This window comes from Salvia hispanica, chromosome 3 (genome assembly GCF_029641045.1).
Source record: "Salvia hispanica isolate PSC_SH4W2 chromosome 3, Shi_PSC_v1, whole genome shotgun sequence".
Classification (NCBI taxonomy): Eukaryota; Viridiplantae; Streptophyta; class Magnoliopsida; order Lamiales; family Lamiaceae; genus Salvia; species Salvia hispanica.
The window spans coordinates 32054882-32073210 of NC_142694.1; the positions used below are offsets into that span (position 1 = coordinate 32054882).

The window sequence follows — 18329 nt, forward strand, 5'->3', positions numbered from 1 at the left end:
ATAAAGGTGTCATAAAAATTTCATATGTAATTTGACTTTCCATAACAAATGTTATTATCTCCTAAAGAAAATACATGGCTGCGATATTCAAAGTCGGAACCGTTTGACTTGACCTTCTTTCTTTCTTGAACAATATTTATAAAATAAACCCAAGACAAAGCATGATCAATAAATTCATCACTTGCTTTTTCATAAGAAAAAAGTGGATTAACAATTGATCAAAGATTGCATTTTGATCGAGGCAGGAGAGATGGGAATCTGCTGGAGTAGTAAGGCTGTTGATGATCACAACCCTCCCACTAATTTCAGGATCTTTACGTTCGCGGAGCTTCGGGCTGCTACTAGAAACTTCCGGAGCGATAAGGTGGTCGGAGAGGGTGGATTCGGGAAAGTGTACAAAGGCCGGCTCGACTCCAAGAGCGGATCGATGGTGGTTGCGGTTAAGAAGCTCAATCCTGAAAGCCTCCAAGGGCTCGAAGAATGGCAGGTTTACTCGATGTGAGATATTTTACTTGTTTTCATTTGCCAACACCATCCCTCGAAGCTGAACTTTGGAGGAATTGACTTTTTTAAGCAGGGCTGACTTTTTAAGCACGTATGTTGTTGGGTCAATTTTTTTTCCGCTAAGATATATTGTTAGATTTTTTAAGTTTCAGCTTAACGCTGCCCACTCTAATATCGGGATATAAGCCAATGTTGTTGCATCTTTAAAAAGTTATTTATAGGTGGAGTAGTAGGCTATGACATTTATATTTATATAATAGTACACCTTTGGTACCGTGATAATAGAGTAATATCATTTCGGCACGGAAAATAAGAAATAGATGTATAGTGTATTAAATAATACTGTAGATAATAGGAAAAGCAAAGAAAATAAAGTAAGAGTGAAAAAATGTGTTACGTTTTACTTAAAGTGAAAATGACTTAACTATCATAAAACGTTCCAAAATGGAAAAAGTGACTCAACTATCATATACAAAGGTAGTAGTTGTTTTAGTTCTTATTTGTTGGGATAAAGTTTGTTTGTTTTCATTTGTGATAAACTGTTGATTCTATATACATGTGTGTGTGCAGTCGGAGGTGAATTTTTTTGGGAATCTGTCGCATCAGAATCTTGTTAAGCTGTTGGGATACTGTTGGAATGAAAAAGAACTATTGCTTGTGTATGAATTCATGCAGAATGGCAGCCTTGAAAACCATCTCTTTGGAAGTAAGATTTTCATATTCATTTATTTATTATTGTATGGTATTTGAGATTGTAATAATGATGATGTAGGGGATGCTGCTCTCCAGCCGCTGCCATGGGATACGCGGCTGAAGATACTGATCGGAGCAGCCCGAGGCCTTGCATTCTTGCATGCTTCCGATAGAACGGCCATCTACGGACACTTCAAGGCCTCCAATATCTTGCTCGACCCGGTATTCTGTTACCAACTCTAATATCCCACGTCATCAGTTGTTCTCACAACAATAGCTTTTTTTTAATAAAATAAAAGACTAAAATCATGAGTGGTGAGCATAAGCTCAAAATGCAACGGGCACCAAAAAACTAACAAAACCATCACACTAAGGCAAAAGAAACTATAAGAAAGACAAAAAAAAAACCAAAAGTAAAAATCACCTATATTAAGGCCTTCAGGAAATGGATCAACTCTCACACAAAATGTTTGGAAAGGGAGAATTTGGGTGTCAACATCTTGTTGACAAGCTTAGTCGTCAAATCAATTTTTTTTCCCAAGCTCCCTATTCGGCACAAAACCTTGGAAAATCATTTTATTTCGAACATCCCATATCAAACATAAGATAAAATAGAACAAAGAAATCCGCACATTTTTGTTGTCTTTGTGAAGAGGAGTGCCTAGCCATTAGAGAAAGCATGCCACCGGGTCCTTAGGCAAAAATTCAATTGTCTTCACAACTGATGTAAATTTTGTAGAACAAATAACTCTCTGGTGACAAACTAGTTTTTAAGGATGAATTCTCATGTTTATCATGTAACATAATCAGATGTTTCTTGTGTGATCAGTCGTACCACGCCAAGCTATGCTGCTCGGGAGTATGTTGCCACAAGGTGGTAGGAAGGTACGACTATGTTGCTCCGGAATGTATTGGCACAGGGCATCTAAATGAGAAGAGCGACGTCTATGGATTTGGCGTGGTGTTGATGGAGATGCTAACCGGGCTGCGTGCTATTGACACGAATCGTCCGGAGGAAGTTGAAGAGTGTGATGGATTCACGTTTGGAAGGGAGATATCCTTCAAGATCAGCATCGAAGATAGCCCAACTTGCTCTCTTTTGTCTTGAGATTGAGCCGAGAAACAGGCCATCAATGCAAGAGATTGTTGAGACACTCCAAGTGCTCGAGATGTTGAGGGAGCAGCCTAGACAGCCTCCGGTGCCAGAAATATTCCGCTCGCCTGCGTTGGTTATTGTTGTGTGATGCATATGTATCTCAAACTCATCATGTGACAGAATAAATGTTAAATGTTTCGTCAAATTCATTATATTATATTCTATATTTAAATGTTTTGACTAAAATATAAACCCAAAGTTTGACCGTCACCTACTCCTTACATCTCTGAAAAATATGAACATTTAGTTCGGTACGTGTTTTAATGCATGATTGAAAAACTAAAAGAGATATAGAAAGAAAATGTTTTTAAAATATTGTTAGTGGAGTACGTGTACTAACAAAAAAGAATTTTCAAAATTAGAAAGTTTATATTTTTCAATGATGGACTAAAAAAAAAATAGTTTATATTTTTCAGAAACGGAAACAGAGGGAGTATCATTTTTGCTCAAATAAAAGTGTGGATAATACGATCATGGTCTTTTTAGTTGATTTTAAAATTATGACACATACAAAAATTGGGGAGTGTTATATTGCTAACTCATAATTTAATTGCTAACTACAACTAAATAATAGCCATTAGATATTCAAATTAAGGACTTAGATCATTAATCTCTAAATGTCAATACCATCAACGAAAAACGTCAATAAGGCCATATGATTAATTCCAAAAAATATCAATAGGGGTATTAATGTCAATTAACTACATATTTAGTTATAACTAACTTTTAAAAGAAATCCAAAACTTTAAATTCATATAACATATATCAAATTAAAGATAATTTCATAAGGATTCCAACGATATCCTACATGCATATGTTCCGGCGTCAAAAATTTGAAAAAAAATTTGAATTTTTTTATTTTTTTCGTACAAGCAGAAATGTCAACATACTATATAAAATATGTCAATATAATACATGTAGAATGTCAATATAAACAATGGGTTAACATTCTTAAAGCATTGTGTTGACATTCTCAAAGCATTGTGTTGATATTTTCGAAATACTATATTGACATTTTCATCAAAAACCCTAATTTAGAGTTTTTTTTTTATCTTTTTTGATTTTATTAATAAAAACGAAAATTACACGTGACAAATTGTAGACCACACGTTTTCTAAAATCCTATGGCCTTAAATTAGTTGTAGTTAGCAATTAAATGATGAGTTAGCAATTGATCACTCCCCTACATAGTCCTGGTTCACTTTTACCATAAATGGTAATAGGATTTCACATTCCACTAACTCATTTCACTCATATTTCATATATACCAGTTGGACTCATATTCCATTACTTTTTTACCATCCACTTTTCTTAACATTTCTTAAAACTCGTACCACCAACAAATGAGATTCCTAATGGTGGATGGAGGGAGTATATACTTTGAACAAGAGATATAACGTATTAAAAATTAAATTAAGGAAAATTAAGATAATTAATCGCAGGGTATATAAGATCTCTCTCTTTCATTATTACTCCCTCCGTCCCGGCTAAGATGACACATTGCTTAGCCGGCAGGGGATTTTAGGAATTATTGGTTAAAATGTTTAATTGGAGAGAGAGAAGGTGTGTGTAGGTTTTAAAGTAGAGAGATGAAGAAAGATGAATATTTTAATAGGAGTGAGAAAAAGTAGTTGAGTGTATTAATTGGAGAGAGAAAGTTACCAAAAAAGGAAATGTGTCATCTTAGTTGGGACAAACTAATAAGGAAAACGTGTCATCTTAAGCGGGACGGAGGGAGTAATAACAAAGAATTAACTATTTAATTAATAATAGAGTCACTATGATATGACAAAAGCCAAACATATTGAATATTCTCATTTACACATTTGTTTAGAGCATCTCCAATAGCGGCTAGCCCATCGGCTAGCCGATTCGCGTCGCTAGCCGGTCGGAGCCGAACTATTGGAATCGGTCAGCCGTGAATCGGCGAAAAAATCGGCGTGGGCTAGCCGATTTGAGGGCGCTGGCCGATGCGCTGGCCGTCATTGTGGCGTGCCGATCGGCCAACGCCCAATTTTCATTTTTCTTTTAAATTTTTGAAAACCTATATATACGCGATTTTAGTTTCATTTTCATTTCCACCACTTGTTTTAACGAGTTTTCTCTCTCTCTAAATTTTTGTACAAGAGCAATATCGAGTGATGGAAAACAACAAGTCCAGTCCGGCGACGAGCGGATCTCAGACTCCCACGGTACCCGTGGGATCTGGATGGGGCCAGATGGCGGGCAGATGGGCCCAGGGTTTAACGTCCCTTGGCAACAATTGATGGGGATGATGGCGGGAGCGCAGGGGGGAACCAGGGGGGATGCCGTGGGGGATGTTGGGCGGGGTGCAAGCCAGCGGCGGACAGGCAATGCCGGGGTGGGGAGGTATGCCCTAGATGCAGCAGATGATGGGGATGATGCCGGTATGGCAGGGGGAGGGATACAGCCCGGTATGCATCCCGGGATGCAGGGGTCACCAGGGGGGGGGGGGACATAGTCTATCGTCCCTCTCTTGATTTTTTGACGGCTTCGTCTCACACGTCGACCCAAGTGGAGACGCAGTTCACTGGCGATGACCTTTTGTCATTGCATGAGATGAGGATCGATCTCGGGGAGTCGGGCGGCCGATAGCGGAGAGTCAGTTCCCCTTGCCGGGGAAGTATAAGGAGTTCACCTTCTGGGAATGCTATGTGTTGCTGAAGGACTCTGAGAAGTTCCGGGCGGGGTGCGACGCTGGGTGGCCGAAGAAGCAGAGGCTGAACTATTCCGGCGACTACAGCGGCAGCAGCGGCGGATCCCACGACCTCCCCGCGGATGCTGAGGAGTTTCCGCCCCCTCCATCCTTTACTGGTCGCCCTCGCCCGGTTGGCCAAAAGCGAGCGCAACGGGCAGCGAGGGGAGGATCCCCCCTATCGCCTTATGAGGTCATCTCGGCACCCCCCCCACGCGCGTACACCTTATTCTCGCGGAACGGATGTACACGGTCTTCCAAGAATGGAAGGCCGCAACTGACCCACGGAGAAGAGGTTTCTCCACTCGATGATCGAGAACATGCAGGTGGATTTGGATGCCACGAGGGCACTGGTGGGGGGCTCAGATACCCCGGGTGGCGGCGGCGACGACGAGGAGTAGAGAGCGGCGGGGCTCGTGTGTGTAAGCCCGTTTTTTTTTAAAAAAATCATGTATTTTTTTTATTTATATACCTTTTTTTTAATGAAGTGAATGAATTTAATTCCGTAATTTAATCGTAAATTTAATTTCGTAATTTAATCGTAAATTTAATTCCGTAAATGTAGTTGTTTTTGAATTATTTTTATTGCGGCTGACCTGTGGCTGATCTAAGGCTAGCGTATTTGAGTAAAATGCTGATGTGGCAGGTGGAGAGAGAGTGACTGGCCTATTCTTATCGTGGATGCTCTTAAAGAAAGTTGTCATTAATTTAATAATTAAAATTTAAAATTACATTAGCTTGAGAGCTAAAAAGGGAAAATTCTCTCTCCTTCTTCTCTCCTCTTTTTCTCCAGCTTGATTGACTTGACGAGCCTTGGTCACCGCAGCCACCCCTAATTCCCAATTCCCCCACTTCAAGCCCTAATTACACCGATTTGAATCTCTCCATCACTGAAGATGTCAAGGCGAACTCTTCCGATCTTCAAAAACCTCCTCTCCGGCGCCGGATCCACCCGATCCGTGACCTACATGCCCCGACCCGGCGACGGAACCCCGCGCCCCGTCACGCTGATCCCCGGCGACGGCGTCGGCCCGCTCGTCACCGGCGCCGTGGAGCAGGTGATGGAGGCTATGCACGCGCCGGTCTACTTCGAGAAGTACGACGTCCACGGCGACATGAAGACGGTGCCGCCGGAGCTGATCGAGTCGATTAAGAAGAACAAGGTGTGCCTCAAGGGCGGGCTCAAGACGCCGGTCGGCGGAGGCGTGAGCTCGCTGAACGTGATGCTGCGGAAGGAGCTCGATCTCTACGCTTCGCTGGTGCACTGCTTTAACCTCAAGGGGCTCCCCACGCGCCACCAGAATGTCGATATTGTTGTGATCCGGGAGAATACCGAGGGAGAGTATGCTGGACTCGAGCACGAGGTTGTTCCTGGAGTCGTTGAGAGCTTGAAGGTGTTTTTTTTGTTTAATTATTTGTTATGTTCATTTCTTTTGTTGATGCAATTTGCTGAATTTTGGAAATAGCTGTGAAATGTCCAGTTTTACTTGGTAGAAGACACAGATCGGATTGGATTTTATGATCGTATGGATAATTTTCTAATATATGTGAATGTAGTGAATGTAGAAATTGAATTTTTCCTCAGTTGTTCACATAGTGTTAGAATCAATGTTTTGCTACTTAGTAGTACTTACACAAGTAACACTAATTTTCTGGATACTGTATGCTTTTTCGATAGTTAGAATCTAGTTCAGAGCTCAGATGATGATCGTATAAAGTAAGAGTCGTAGTCTACATATGTTTGCTGATGCATATAATGTTTCATTTTTTGATGTCCTGTATCATCTCAGATTGTAAAATTTTCCTCACGTGTTAGCATTTTTTGCCGTGTGTTCGGAATATGACTTTAAAATCTTATTTTCTAGCCACTTTTTTTTGGTGCGTTTGCAACTTTTGTATGAATGTGCATGCTTAAGATGACACTGGAAAAGATCTATCGTTCTGATTTCTCTCAAAATGATAGGTGATAACAAAGTTCTGTTCTGAGCGAATAGCAAAGTATGCGTTTGAGTATGCGTATCTGAACAACCGCAAGAAGGTGACTGCTGTGCATAAAGCAAATATCATGAAACTTGCAGATGGTTTGTTTTTGGAATCCTGTCGGGAGATTGCTAGCAAGTACCCTAGTATCCAGTATAATGAGATGATTGTGGATAACTGCTCCATGCAACTCGTTTCAAAGCCAGAGCAGTTTGATGTTATGGTAAGGAAATAAAGTTTTCTGTTTTTCATTTTACTTGGACCATATCACTTTGGCTCAGATGGTACAGTACTTGAATTTCAACGTGAGTTGCATAAGTTGCATGTGTTTTCATATTTTCTTTCTGGTTCAAATTCAAAGCATGAAATTTTCATATCAACATTTACAAAGATGAGATGTCCTTTTTTCTTTGCAAAATTAGGTAATAATTTCCATTTGAAATGTGAACTTGAAGTCGAGGTGCTTGGTTTCAGTTTCACATGAAGATGCATATTAGAGGAGGCTTTGAATAAGACCCTAGTGCATAAAACTTAGACCCTCTATAGTGATGCATAAGCCTTTATCCTTAGTTCTTTTCATGTTATTTATCAGTCAGCCAAACTTCTTTATAGAGAGCCATGCATGAATTTTGTGTTTCTATCATTTATGGTTTCGTTTATTGTTTGAAAAAACTAAGTTGGAGGGAAAATGTGTTTAGGGAAGGAATCTTGGAACTAATCATATTCTCCATCGTTTGTTTCTCTGTTTAGAAATAAGATGTTGGGTTCTGGGGTCAAACTGTATCCTTCAAGTTTCGAACTATGATTTATGATCAACATGATATATTTTCCTCTTGAATTTACTTTTTGTATGCATAATCCTAGTATATCCTTTACTTATATTCAAGTGTTCAGGCTACAGCTCGTTAATCTGCATTTTTTAATTTGTAGGTGACTCCAAATCTCTACGGAAACCTGGTCTCCAATGTAGCTGCTGGTATTGCTGGTGGTACTGGTGTCATGCCTGGAGGTACGCATTATCAGTAAATTTTGCAACTTTCTCCCCTCAATTGCTGAAAATTATGGATGTGAGACATGTTAGGGAGAGCATTTCCGGAACTTGTATTTCTGATTTGACATGTTGATGTTGCTCGTGGGCACTTCACTTACGTCTTATAATTACCATTGATCATGCAAAGTGTGAAATAGAACAAGGGTGATAATAGGTGTGACTGTGCTTCTCTCAGGGAACGTAGGAGCTGATCATGCTATTTTCGAGCAAGGTGCTTCTGCGGGCAATGTAGGAAACGAGAAATTACTAGAGCAAAAGAAGGCCAATCCAGTAGCATTGCTACTCTCTTCCGCCATGATGCTAAGACACTTGCAATTCCCTTCCTTCGCTGACCGACTAGAAACTGCAGTGAAGCGTGTCATATCAGAAGGTAAGTACCGAACAAAGGATCTTGGCGGCGTCAGCACCACCCAAGAAGTTGTAGATGCTGTCATCGCAAATCTCGAATGAATTCCTCTAACATCGATTGCAGGACTTATCTAGAGCTTCGCAAGAAGCCTCGCGCCCGCCCTTCTTGTAATGATCTTTTACATTTTCATATAATTATTTTTTCTGCTCCCCAGAGAAGACCGAGCAAAATAATGATTGTGAGTCGTCGTCTCACGAAGAAAGAAGAATGAGCATTGGGGTTGTACTGGTGTTGCTTTATACCCCAAATTGTGGAAGTTATATGATGTTTTTACTTCTGCATATGCTATACTTGTTAATTGACATGAGGTATAATATTGTTCCATGTCTGGTTTTGCTTATTTTTGAATGAAAATGTCTTTTCAATTTTCATACACTTATCTCTCCTTATGTTTTTCTTCTCCCAACAATATAGCTATATGTAAATGGAGGAGAAGCTAATTTGACATACACATTCTATTAACTCCTGACTCACATTTTATTAAAAAATTAATAACAAAAATAAAACTATATTATTTTCTACCTACTTTCATTTATATTTCTTAAAACTCACATTTTATTAAAAAATTAATAACAAAAATAAAACTATATTATTTTCTACCTACTTTCATTTATATTTCTTAAAACTTAAGCCGAGACAAAGTAAGACAATTAGTCACGAATGAGATTCATGGTGTACTAGAGAGAGTGAAGTGTGGAAGATGAGAAACAAGATACCATTGCAACGTTTTTTACCCTCTGATTTAACTTTGTATTCAACATCCTATAAATAATCAAAAGATTTCACTATTTCAGTTCATGACCATTACAGCAAGAAATTATTTTTGAAACAGTTGACAACCTGCGTCCAAATAAGACAATAAATAAACAACACAATCATAATTTTGCAATTCATTTCTCCTCCAGGCGACGGAGAATGGATTCAGCGAAGCTTTGCTGCCTGCAAATGTAAGGAGTAGAGAGATCAGCAAGATTCTATGCTCAATTAGATGTCTAGGTGTACAGCTCATCGGAAATGTAGTCTACGATCACAAATGAGCAGGTGATCTTTGAGGGGCATTTACGTAATGGCAAATGTTCGTGTTTATAGTTAGTGAACAACCCCGTCCCAAGAAGGGAAACCATTTTTTACTTGATTTCTTGGTGGTGAGCTCATCACACAGTCCACGGGTCAATTGGTTCAACCACCAAGAAATCAAATTAATAGCATTTTCCTTGTAAAAATATTCGTACGAGAATATTCAATCTTCCAGCATCAACACGTAATATTGCAAACGCATAACGATAGTAATCACACGCAAAAGCTTACTTTTGCTCACGATGCTTGGGGCTTGGGCGGGAATATTTCAAATATCCATCCCAGGGCACCTTTTTAAGGCCTGCTCGAACAGAAATAATGTCCCTCACCCTAGAATAAGCATCACACTCATTACATGTCTATCTTTTGTTTGTAACATTGATTGGGAAACTAGAAATGCAATGTAGGGTATAAATTAGAAAACAAATACAAACCTTTCGGCAAATTCAATTGCTGTTTCCCCTGGTTTCAGGTTTTGAGGCTCCAGGTACCATACATCACAAACAACAGCCCAGGAAGTCATAAGCTGTAACAAGTGTGTTGTGAAGGACTGTCTGCAAACAAGATCAATTATGTTTTCAATAGGTGTTTCAACCAATGAAAATTAGCATTTGGGCATCAAGCTTGTAAGAAGTATCATTATCATCAAGAAGCAACAAATTATCATCAGGATTTCATTGAAAGCAAGCTCTGCCATATTAAATTAGAGCATTTCACAGGAGCAAGTTCAGCAACAAGGATGGTTCAGGACACCCCAGGATGAGAGAACTCGTACAATATCAGATGTGACATTTGAAAAAGTGCAATTGCAATAACCAACAGCACCATAACAAAACTTACTTCCGGCTGTTCCAGAAGGCATCCACAAAAATCTTGTTATACTTGACTGCGATTGGACATACAGTGCAGCCAAGTTCAAATGCGCCCTAAACCATAAGAAAATGATAGATAAAATAATGATGATAAACATAAAAAAAATAATTAGGTAATCATCATGCATACATCTCCACAAGCTACTCTCTAATGTATGTAGCAACACCTTATTTTCTTCAAGTGTTATAAAAGAACTTTACTTTGAAAGCTCATATTAAAGTAAGATATGTTTATAGAGGACGGGATGCTATGGTATGGTACAATAAGCATATGCACCACCAAAGGGAGGGACTTCAATTGTTAGACAGCAAACTCAATTTGAAAACTGTAGTAGGCATTTGAATAAGTGAAACCTTCTTAAACATCACAGTGTAGTGATTATTAACACAAGTTCCTTCTGGGAATATAAGAAGAGGATTATTATCAGCACCATGAACATGTTCTCTTAGCCTGATTCAAAAAAAGAAAAGAACGTAAAGAATAAGATGAACAAAACAAAGAGAATAATACAACTCAAAATAAGTAATCTCTTTGTAGGAAAACATACTTTCTTGCAACAATTTCACGATCCTTGGCCTCTGAGCGGTTAAACCAGATACATCCTAGACTTTCCAGAATAGTGCTCTGCAATAGTCCTTGTGTGGGACAACACAAAATGATAAATGAACAATATTAAGGTTAACCTTCACCTGATCGCATCAATTGATCTAATGTAGACTATAGAAAATAAGATCCTTTAGAGAATGCACATTTAAACATTCCAAATAAGTAATAATTTAGAAGGTCTAGCATTTAAAATGATAGGCACATACTGCTCACGATTCATGCAACACCAGAAGAAACTTACCGACCCACCCAGGATGCTTCTGCATAATCACTGCAAATGCAGTCATTTGTTCCAAAACAATGAAGTCAATCATGGATGTGTGGTTAGCAACAAAAACCTGCAAAATAACAATTTAAATTTGATATACTAGATATGACAAAAATCTTAGTTAACTACACAGAAATATTCAGACGATTTAAAACCCCTATGCACAGCCGACCTGCTTAGGCCGCATACTAGGACGTGGACCATGGTACTTGACAACTCCAGTCCATGATGCCACAAAGAAACTGCAAATCAGCTCCACAAGACCTCTCTGAAGCATAAGCAAAACAACAAAAACAGTTAAAGACTTAAGTAACGTCACTGGGGTAGTTTTCTTATCTTTGTGACAAAATACCAGATCAGTCATAGTACTCATAATTAACAAGTTATGTGTCCCAAACAGCATTATAACCCCCTTTCCTCTTTGAACTCAAAGTTCTACCAAGCTACTGCAAAGTAATACTGTACTAGGTGTTATCATGATTTCCAGGATACAAAGAGGAACATGAAGATAACCTACCCAAGTCATAGAAGTATTAACACAGCAAGAGAAAAGAATAATAAAGCAGTCAGGCCTATATAGTCTCAAAGAGATTTAACCAATCATACCTCTAATCTTTTTCTCAACTTCTCCTGCCCTGTTAACAGGAAATGCACAGGAAAATAGCAAGAGAGGAATACAATCCATCCTAGCGTCAACACCATTACCCTGCATTGAAATGACATGAATCAAGATGTGCATGAAAGGCAAAAAAAGCATATTGCAATAAATCACGTAAGAAGAAAAAAGACTATATTTTTCTTGACTACTAATAATAAATGATAGATCATGTAAGGACACCACAGGATATAAAGCAAGATTGTCAGATGAAAAATTTATAATCTTGCATTATAACAGAAGAGTAGGATCAGTCATTGGTAATCTTTTCAAGACAATGATAAGAAGGCACATATGCATAGGCAAAACATTCACCTTAATGGGAACAGAATCATATATCTGACAACAACTCCCAAGCACCACAAAGGAAACAAGTATATATTCCAGTTCCATGGTTCCGGGGGATTCGACTTGAAACATCTCGTGAAAGAATCCTGTAGTGCAGCAATAATGATAAGCCACAGTAATAGTAGAAACAATAAAGAATTGATGTTTATGTTTCTTCAGAGGTTATACCGCCACAACATAACCAACACTTACCAAAAATGGGCGACAATACCAAGGCTTGTAACTTGTAAGCACCAATGGAAAATCATAACCAATTAAATAGCACATTTATAAGCACGCAATTGGATTCAAGTTATACACTCAGATTCTCAAAGGAACAATTGCCAAAAACTGAAGAGCAGCATATAAAAAACTGAAAAAATGATGAATTAATTGGGGCAATAAAATCATTAGACCTCTAATTAAACAGATTAGCATTCCGCCAGTGAAGAGAAGAAGCTTACGTCGACAATGGCGCCAGCTGCCTCGGTGAGAGTTGGCGAAATATCGAGCAAATCGCGCCTGAATTCGATGAAATTGAAGGCCTCAGACGCGTTTGTGATACGCAAATATTCATATTATGGCATGCAGGTATGAAATCGAGAGAGGGAAAGGAATTACAAGCGGAGCTCGCCATGGGGCTCTTGGATGGATCCGGAGGGGAGATAGTCCTCGATGTTAGGGCGATCCAAATCCAATTCGGAGCTCGATGTGTTGAGCTTATTCATCCTCTCCTCCTTCTGCTGCGGAAACACGCGTTGGTGTGTGTGAATTTGCGATTGTTATTCACACAGCCGCAATCTGCAAATGCAAATCATGAGAGAGATAGAAGAGAGAGGGAGAGGGAGAGATTCAAAGGCCACGTGGCATCTGGATTTTATCATTTTTGGTGGGCTGCATTATGACTTGGTCAAATTGTGACAAGCCCAATAATAAAACTGAAGCCCCAATGTAATTTGGGCTTTTGGAGCTGATGTGTTTAGCATAAGGAATTTAAATTATGGGTTATATACAGATTCATTAATCCAATAATACATCCGTCCGCAAAAGTAATTCGTTTATGGATGTCACGAGTTTTAATGTATATCAGTTAAGCATAGGAGATGAAAAGAAAAAATGATGAAATATGAGAGAGAGTAGGAAAAGGTGATGAGAAAATTTGTACACATAAAAACGAGACTAATTTTGGTGCACGGGCCAAATTGTAAAATTGGGACTATCATAGTATAACATTCATTCTTTCCAATTTAATTAGCTAGTTTTGATTTGAGGTCTGTTTTAGCTAAGTGGATGAAAAAAAATAGTGGAATGAAACTGAAGTGTGACAAAGGCCGTCCCACGAGGGCCTTTTCTCTTGCATACGCTGAAGCTTTGAAGTGGAAGTATTTCTCACGTCTTCGGTCGTGGGCGTTCCGAGTTTTTTTTTTAAAAAAAATAAACTCCTATATGAAGGAGAAAATTACAACTGATGTCAAGAAGACTTGGACTCGGCACCTCATACAATAATGTCTAAGCTCCTCGCCAAGTTTGTGGCAAAAGTCTTGCCGGTTTCGCACGCGATCGTAAGTTGTTACATGCGGATTCATTTGGAGCTAGGGAGAAGAGAATTTAAAATTCAAATGTTTAGCTAAAAATATTAAAATATTAAAAAATGAAAAAATAATTAAATTATGCAGGTGATAAAAGTACTGATAATAAATGGAGCATTAAAGTCTAATTAGAGCCATGACGAATTTTGTTGGAGCTAGATGGCTAGGATGATTAATCATGTGGACGACATATCCTAGATTGTGTGGTTTTAAACAATTAAAATTATGAACTTTAATCTTACTAATCATACATTATAATTTATAACATGCCCATTTTACCCCATGATTTGTCATAATATTTTCAAGTTTAATGTACCCAAATTGTATATACAATAACTTATCCCACATCGAAAACAGGGAGAAGTCTATGGTTATTTATAAATGAAAAAACGAAGTAGAGAAATTGCCGGGTTCGGTTGCGCGAGCCTATCACCTAAGCAGGGGCATTAAGGCGGGATAGAAGGTTGATGTCGCGCTAGCTAAAAGATAATGAGGGGATCGATCTATCCGGGCTCGTGCCCAACTTTGGACGGAGATCTCTCATCGAGAATCTAATTTGGTTAGTCCGTTCCCTCTGGGACGGGTTTAAGGAGAGTCGGGGCAGTCGAATCTGTTCCCTGAGCTTGATTTGATCGGGCTCAGGCCCGTTTGTGGGGAGGCCTGTCGTTCATGGCTGCACGCGGCTGTGTTCAGTGACATGCTGGCTTGACAGAGCAGCATGGGCGCGCAACACCTAATGTTTGGGGTCCTTGTTAGTTCACGAGCCTGAGTTAGGTCCGATCCTGTTATAGTTAGCCCGACCTTCAATCGAACCTCGACCTTTTGTCTTTTTTAATGGTTTTCCCTTTTACATTATAATTTACAGTACTATCTAAAATGGAATAGAAACAATACTTGGTGCATTAATTTAATAAATATATAGAACAATTGTAGAAATAGATTCAACATAGTGGCATGAAATTGGGTGTGAGAATGTCTAGTGGCCACAAATTGTCTTGGTTGAGGGTCCAGTCCATGTTCAAGGCGGTGTTGCAGCTCCACCCTTCAAACTTCACATCCTCGAAATCGGAGAACATGGAAAAATCCGATGACGGGGTTGGGGAAGTGACGGTCTTGCTCTCCTCCTCCATGGTGGCTCTCTGCTCCAGCACCTTCAACGGCGTCGCCTTCCGGTATATCTTGCACAACACTATCTCCTGCATTTGCAACAAACAAATCAACAAAGTGATTTCTAATACACGAACTTTCAATTAATCCCTATAAATATAGTACTAGTATAAAATTGAGATAATTTCCTGGTTTCGCCTCTGGGCATAGGCACATGACGACATCGTTTAGTATACCAACAATGGAAGCATTTTAGGGTTCATTTTATTATTAATTTGGAGGGAAATTTTTTGGGTTATTGTCCATTTAACTCTTAAGTATTTTAGGTGTTACGAAAGTTGGGACGCATTTAGTGCTTATCACCTGTGGTAAGGTGCACGCATCTGGCAAACGGAACTCATTCATCACCCAATCGGTCTTTCTCCCTCTTGGCGCCCTCCCCTCGTAGAAAACAAGTGTTTTCTTCACTCCCGACACCTTCCTCGGATCCAACGAGCTCAGGATTCTTCTATCAGAGCCGGTCGCCTTCCAGAAGCCGTGTTCTGTGGTCCGGTTAGGCCTGCCTCCGCTGCCGTGCTTCCTTTCCCGAGGCACGAAAAAGTACCATTCTCTCTCTCCATTCATTCTTGCCACTCCTGTTTCATTAATGGATAATTCATTATGCACTCACATATTTTTAAAATATCTTTCGCGGTTTATTTGATCATTTTTCTTTTTTAGGGCCGTGACTTAATCTTGTGTTCGCCACTGGATATATTTACCTGGCAATTCTCTAGGATGATGCTTGTAGATGTTGAGGAAGCCGATGATGTCGCCGTGGAGTTTGTTGCCAGAGAGCATTCTCCGGAGGTAGAAGTTGAGAAGCTCCTCCTCGGTGGGGTGGAAGCGGAATCCGGGGAGATCGACCTCGTGAGACGGGGATGGTGATGATGATGGTGGCGGTGACGGTGATTCGTCCATGGATTTAATTTAATGATGAAGGCAGCTCGGATGATTATAGGGTGTTTTCTTGATGCTGTAATAACTTCAGACACAATATGTTGTGTGAGTGTGTGGAAACATGGTACATTTGGGGATTATATTTATAGACAGTGGATGTGACCATGATGGCACGTCTAAATGTGTGTTTGTGTGTGTGTGTGTGAGAGAGAGAGAGTTCATGGTATTGATTGAGAAGAAGGGCAATCTCTGTTTGAGAAAGAATTGCTACCTTGACTTCTACACGCGGTTTTTGGAGTACTAAATGTTGAAGCCTTCTTCCTTTCACTTTCTCATATGGGTCCATAGAACAGTATTCCCTCGGTCCCGCCTTAAATGAGACGCTCCGGGCACGAAAATTTTAGGAAGTACTCCCTCCGTCCCGCTTAAGATGACACGTTTTCCTTTTTAGTTTGTCCCAACTAAGATGACACATTTCCTTTTTTGGTAACTTTCTCTCTCCAATTAACACACTCAACCACTTTTTCTCACTCCTATTAAAATATCCGATCTTTCTTTATCTCTCTACTTTAATACTTACACCCACCTTCTCTCTCTTCAATTAAACACTTTAACCAATAACTCCTAAAATCCCGTGTCGGCTAAGCAATGTGTCATCTTAGCCGGGACGGAGGGAGTATTGTTTAGCAGTAAAAGTAAAAGTTGGGGAAAAAATAAAGTAGGAGAAATAAAAAGTATGAAAGATAAAAAAAACCGTTGAGTTTGCCAAAAAAAAATGCATCACTTTAGTTGGGATGGTCCAAAAATTTTTTAATCACTTGAGGTGGGACGGATGAAGTAACTTTTATGTCGGAGGCTATTCTGATACTATCAAAGATTTTACGAGGGTTAGATACGATCTGATTCATTGAACTGTACTTCTGATCACATTCGACGACACATTTGGCTCGAGAATAGGGCTTGTTCTGATATCCTCTTAAACTTTGCATCGATTTGGTACCCTTTTATTAATTGTAACATATCTGGCTTGAGTATGGAGTCCTCTGATATTATATTAGATTATACATAGACTATGTATAATCTGAACATTGAAATGTATTTGATACGTGAATGATAGATCAATTAAGCGAGTAAGACGTCTCTCTTTCAATCAAAACATTAACGCTTTGAGTACCTATAAAATCAGGTATAGTCTAATCAAAATTATTCAATGGAACCTTAAAATCTTACAGTGAAGTTTCCTTAAGTGATTTTTTTATTCCAACTAATGGGACTTTGAATTGGTCATCGTAGGAAATCCCACTATATAGTGGACTCAAAATTACTTTTCACACTAGAGACTTCTCAAATGACAAATCACTATAATCAATCTATGAAAGTATGTATTGCAAACATATTGTAGAGAGGGAGAGAAAACTAACCAACTGAGGAAATTTGTAATCAATAAAACGCGTAGTTATCATAATGGTATAAGGAATTGATGCAAATCACTTATTTTTTAAGTTATCACATCAATTGACTTGGAAATTTAAGTCTTCCCTCAAAGGTGGGCCCATTTCGCGACTCATTACCAGCTTTGATGATTTATTGTCACCGCCATGAGGACCTAATTTTCCTTTAGAATCTATCGATAATGTCATGGTTGTCCTCTCGATCTGCATAATTTCTTCGAAGAAGACTTCAACGTTGCCATTTTGGAATTTTGAAAAAAAATTTATGTTGTGAAAATTACAATTAAAACAAAACATTTTGCTTTTCCCATTCGTTCACTTCAGACTTCAAAAGCATTTCATAATAAAATTTTGTTTAACTTTGAACTAAAACTAGGAATTTTGTAATTTTATGCATGTTGGATAATATTGGACAAAACACTTAGTAGTATGACCCACCACGATTCATATGCCCTTTCCTTTTCAATTTGAACAAGTCTTAGAAGAATTAGCTAGAATTAGCAAAATCAAACTTCATTTATTTTTTGTAACAAATTTCCTTCCATGTATGGACTTAGAAACACCCGTTAACATGATATTATGCTTAAGCCTAATGTATTGTTGGAGGAGATGACAAGACATAAGTGATCATGTTTCCTCGCATATGACTAAACATACTGAGATTTACAAGTGAACTATCCTACATATAGCGAGTCATTCCCGTTATTATCAATTAATTTTGGAATGAAACTGTCGTATCACTTATGCGTTAACTAACACACATATGGCCAATGGGGAGGGATTTTGGACTGATAGTTATGATGCCAACAAAAAATCTTTGTTTGTGCAAAGAAAATAAAAGGAAAATGTTAATGGAGACAATAAGGAAATGTACATATAGTCGTCACTAGTGTAATTTCTAGGAGTCTGCATTCATATTATAATTCCT

General features: G+C 38.8%; 3 protein-coding genes and 1 pseudogene across 4 annotated transcripts; 2 read left to right on the top strand and 2 right to left on the bottom strand.

Moving 5' to 3' along the window:
• The first annotated feature begins 250 nt into the window (after positions 1-250).
• LOC125211389 (putative serine/threonine-protein kinase PIX13) lies at positions 251-2441 on the top strand (annotated as a pseudogene).
• A 3375-nt stretch (positions 2442-5816) lies between these two features.
• Positions 5817-8882, top strand: LOC125215383 (isocitrate dehydrogenase [NAD] regulatory subunit 1, mitochondrial). Of its 2 annotated transcripts, none has more exons than XM_048116786.2 (4): positions 5817-6433; positions 7033-7272; positions 7980-8058; positions 8276-8882. In XM_048116786.2, the coding sequence occupies exons 1-4, from the start codon at positions 5966-5968 to the stop codon at positions 8548-8550; spliced, it is 1062 nt and encodes a 353-aa protein (XP_047972743.1). In that variant the 5' UTR covers positions 5817-5965; the 3' UTR covers positions 8551-8882. The 2 variants fall into 2 exon arrangements, with proteins under 2 accessions (XP_047972743.1, XP_047972742.1); XM_048116785.2 differs by having other exon boundaries at positions 5818-6463.
• Positions 8883-9222: 340 nt separating this feature from the next.
• On the bottom strand, positions 9223-13155 carry GPAT9 (glycerol-3-phosphate acyltransferase 9). Its single transcript, XM_048109279.2, has 12 exons — positions 12937-13155; positions 12780-12837; positions 12304-12422; positions 11940-12039; positions 11506-11601; positions 11307-11403; positions 11007-11094; positions 10813-10909; positions 10427-10512; positions 10021-10140; positions 9818-9916; positions 9223-9448 (listed from the first exon to the last, which is right to left on the bottom strand). The coding sequence occupies exons 1-12, from the start codon at positions 13041-13043 to the stop codon at positions 9400-9402; spliced, it is 1116 nt and encodes a 371-aa protein (XP_047965236.1). The 5' UTR covers positions 13044-13155; the 3' UTR covers positions 9223-9399.
• Positions 13156-14781: 1626 nt separating this feature from the next.
• On the bottom strand, positions 14782-16174 carry LOC125215374 (NAC domain-containing protein 6-like). The gene is made up of 3 exons (XM_048116776.2): positions 15773-16174; positions 15375-15646; positions 14782-15100 (listed from the first exon to the last, which is right to left on the bottom strand). The coding sequence occupies exons 1-3, from the start codon at positions 15969-15971 to the stop codon at positions 14846-14848; spliced, it is 726 nt and encodes a 241-aa protein (XP_047972733.1). The 5' UTR covers positions 15972-16174; the 3' UTR covers positions 14782-14845.
• Between the last annotated feature and the right edge of the window lie 2155 nt (positions 16175-18329).

What these genes read in the sequence shown, in the direction of transcription:
- LOC125215383 (XM_048116785.2), top strand. Translation starts at nt 5,966, where the DNA reads ATGTCAAGGCGAACTCTTCCGATCTTCAAAAACCTCCTCTCCGGCGCC. An exon ending in GAGTCGTTGAGAGCTTGAAG is followed by an intron (nt 6,464 to 7,032) that starts GTGTTTTTTTTG and finishes TCAAAATGATAG; the next exon opens with GTGATAACAAAGTTCTGTTC. An exon ending in TACTGGTGTCATGCCTGGAG is followed by an intron (nt 8,059 to 8,275) that starts GTACGCATTATC and finishes TGCTTCTCTCAG; the next exon opens with GGAACGTAGGAGCTGATCAT.
- GPAT9 (XM_048109279.2), bottom strand. Translation starts at nt 13,043, where the DNA reads ATGAATAAGCTCAACACATCGAGCTCCGAATTGGATTTGGATCGCCCT. An exon ending in ATGATTCTGTTCCCATTAAG is followed by an intron (nt 12,040 to 12,303) that starts GTGAATGTTTTG and finishes ATTTCAATGCAG; the next exon opens with GGTAATGGTGTTGACGCTAG. An exon ending in CTAGTATGCGGCCTAAGCAG is followed by an intron (nt 11,404 to 11,505) that starts GTCGGCTGTGCA and finishes GTTATTTTGCAG; the next exon opens with GTTTTTGTTGCTAACCACAC.
- LOC125215374 (XM_048116776.2), bottom strand. Translation starts at nt 15,971, where the DNA reads ATGGACGAATCACCGTCACCGCCACCATCATCATCACCATCCCCGTCT. An exon ending in TCATCCTAGAGAATTGCCAG is followed by an intron (nt 15,647 to 15,772) that starts GTAAATATATCC and finishes TTAATGAAACAG; the next exon opens with GAGTGGCAAGAATGAATGGA. An exon ending in ATGCGTGCACCTTACCACAG is followed by an intron (nt 15,101 to 15,374) that starts GTGATAAGCACT and finishes TTGCAAATGCAG; the next exon opens with GAGATAGTGTTGTGCAAGAT.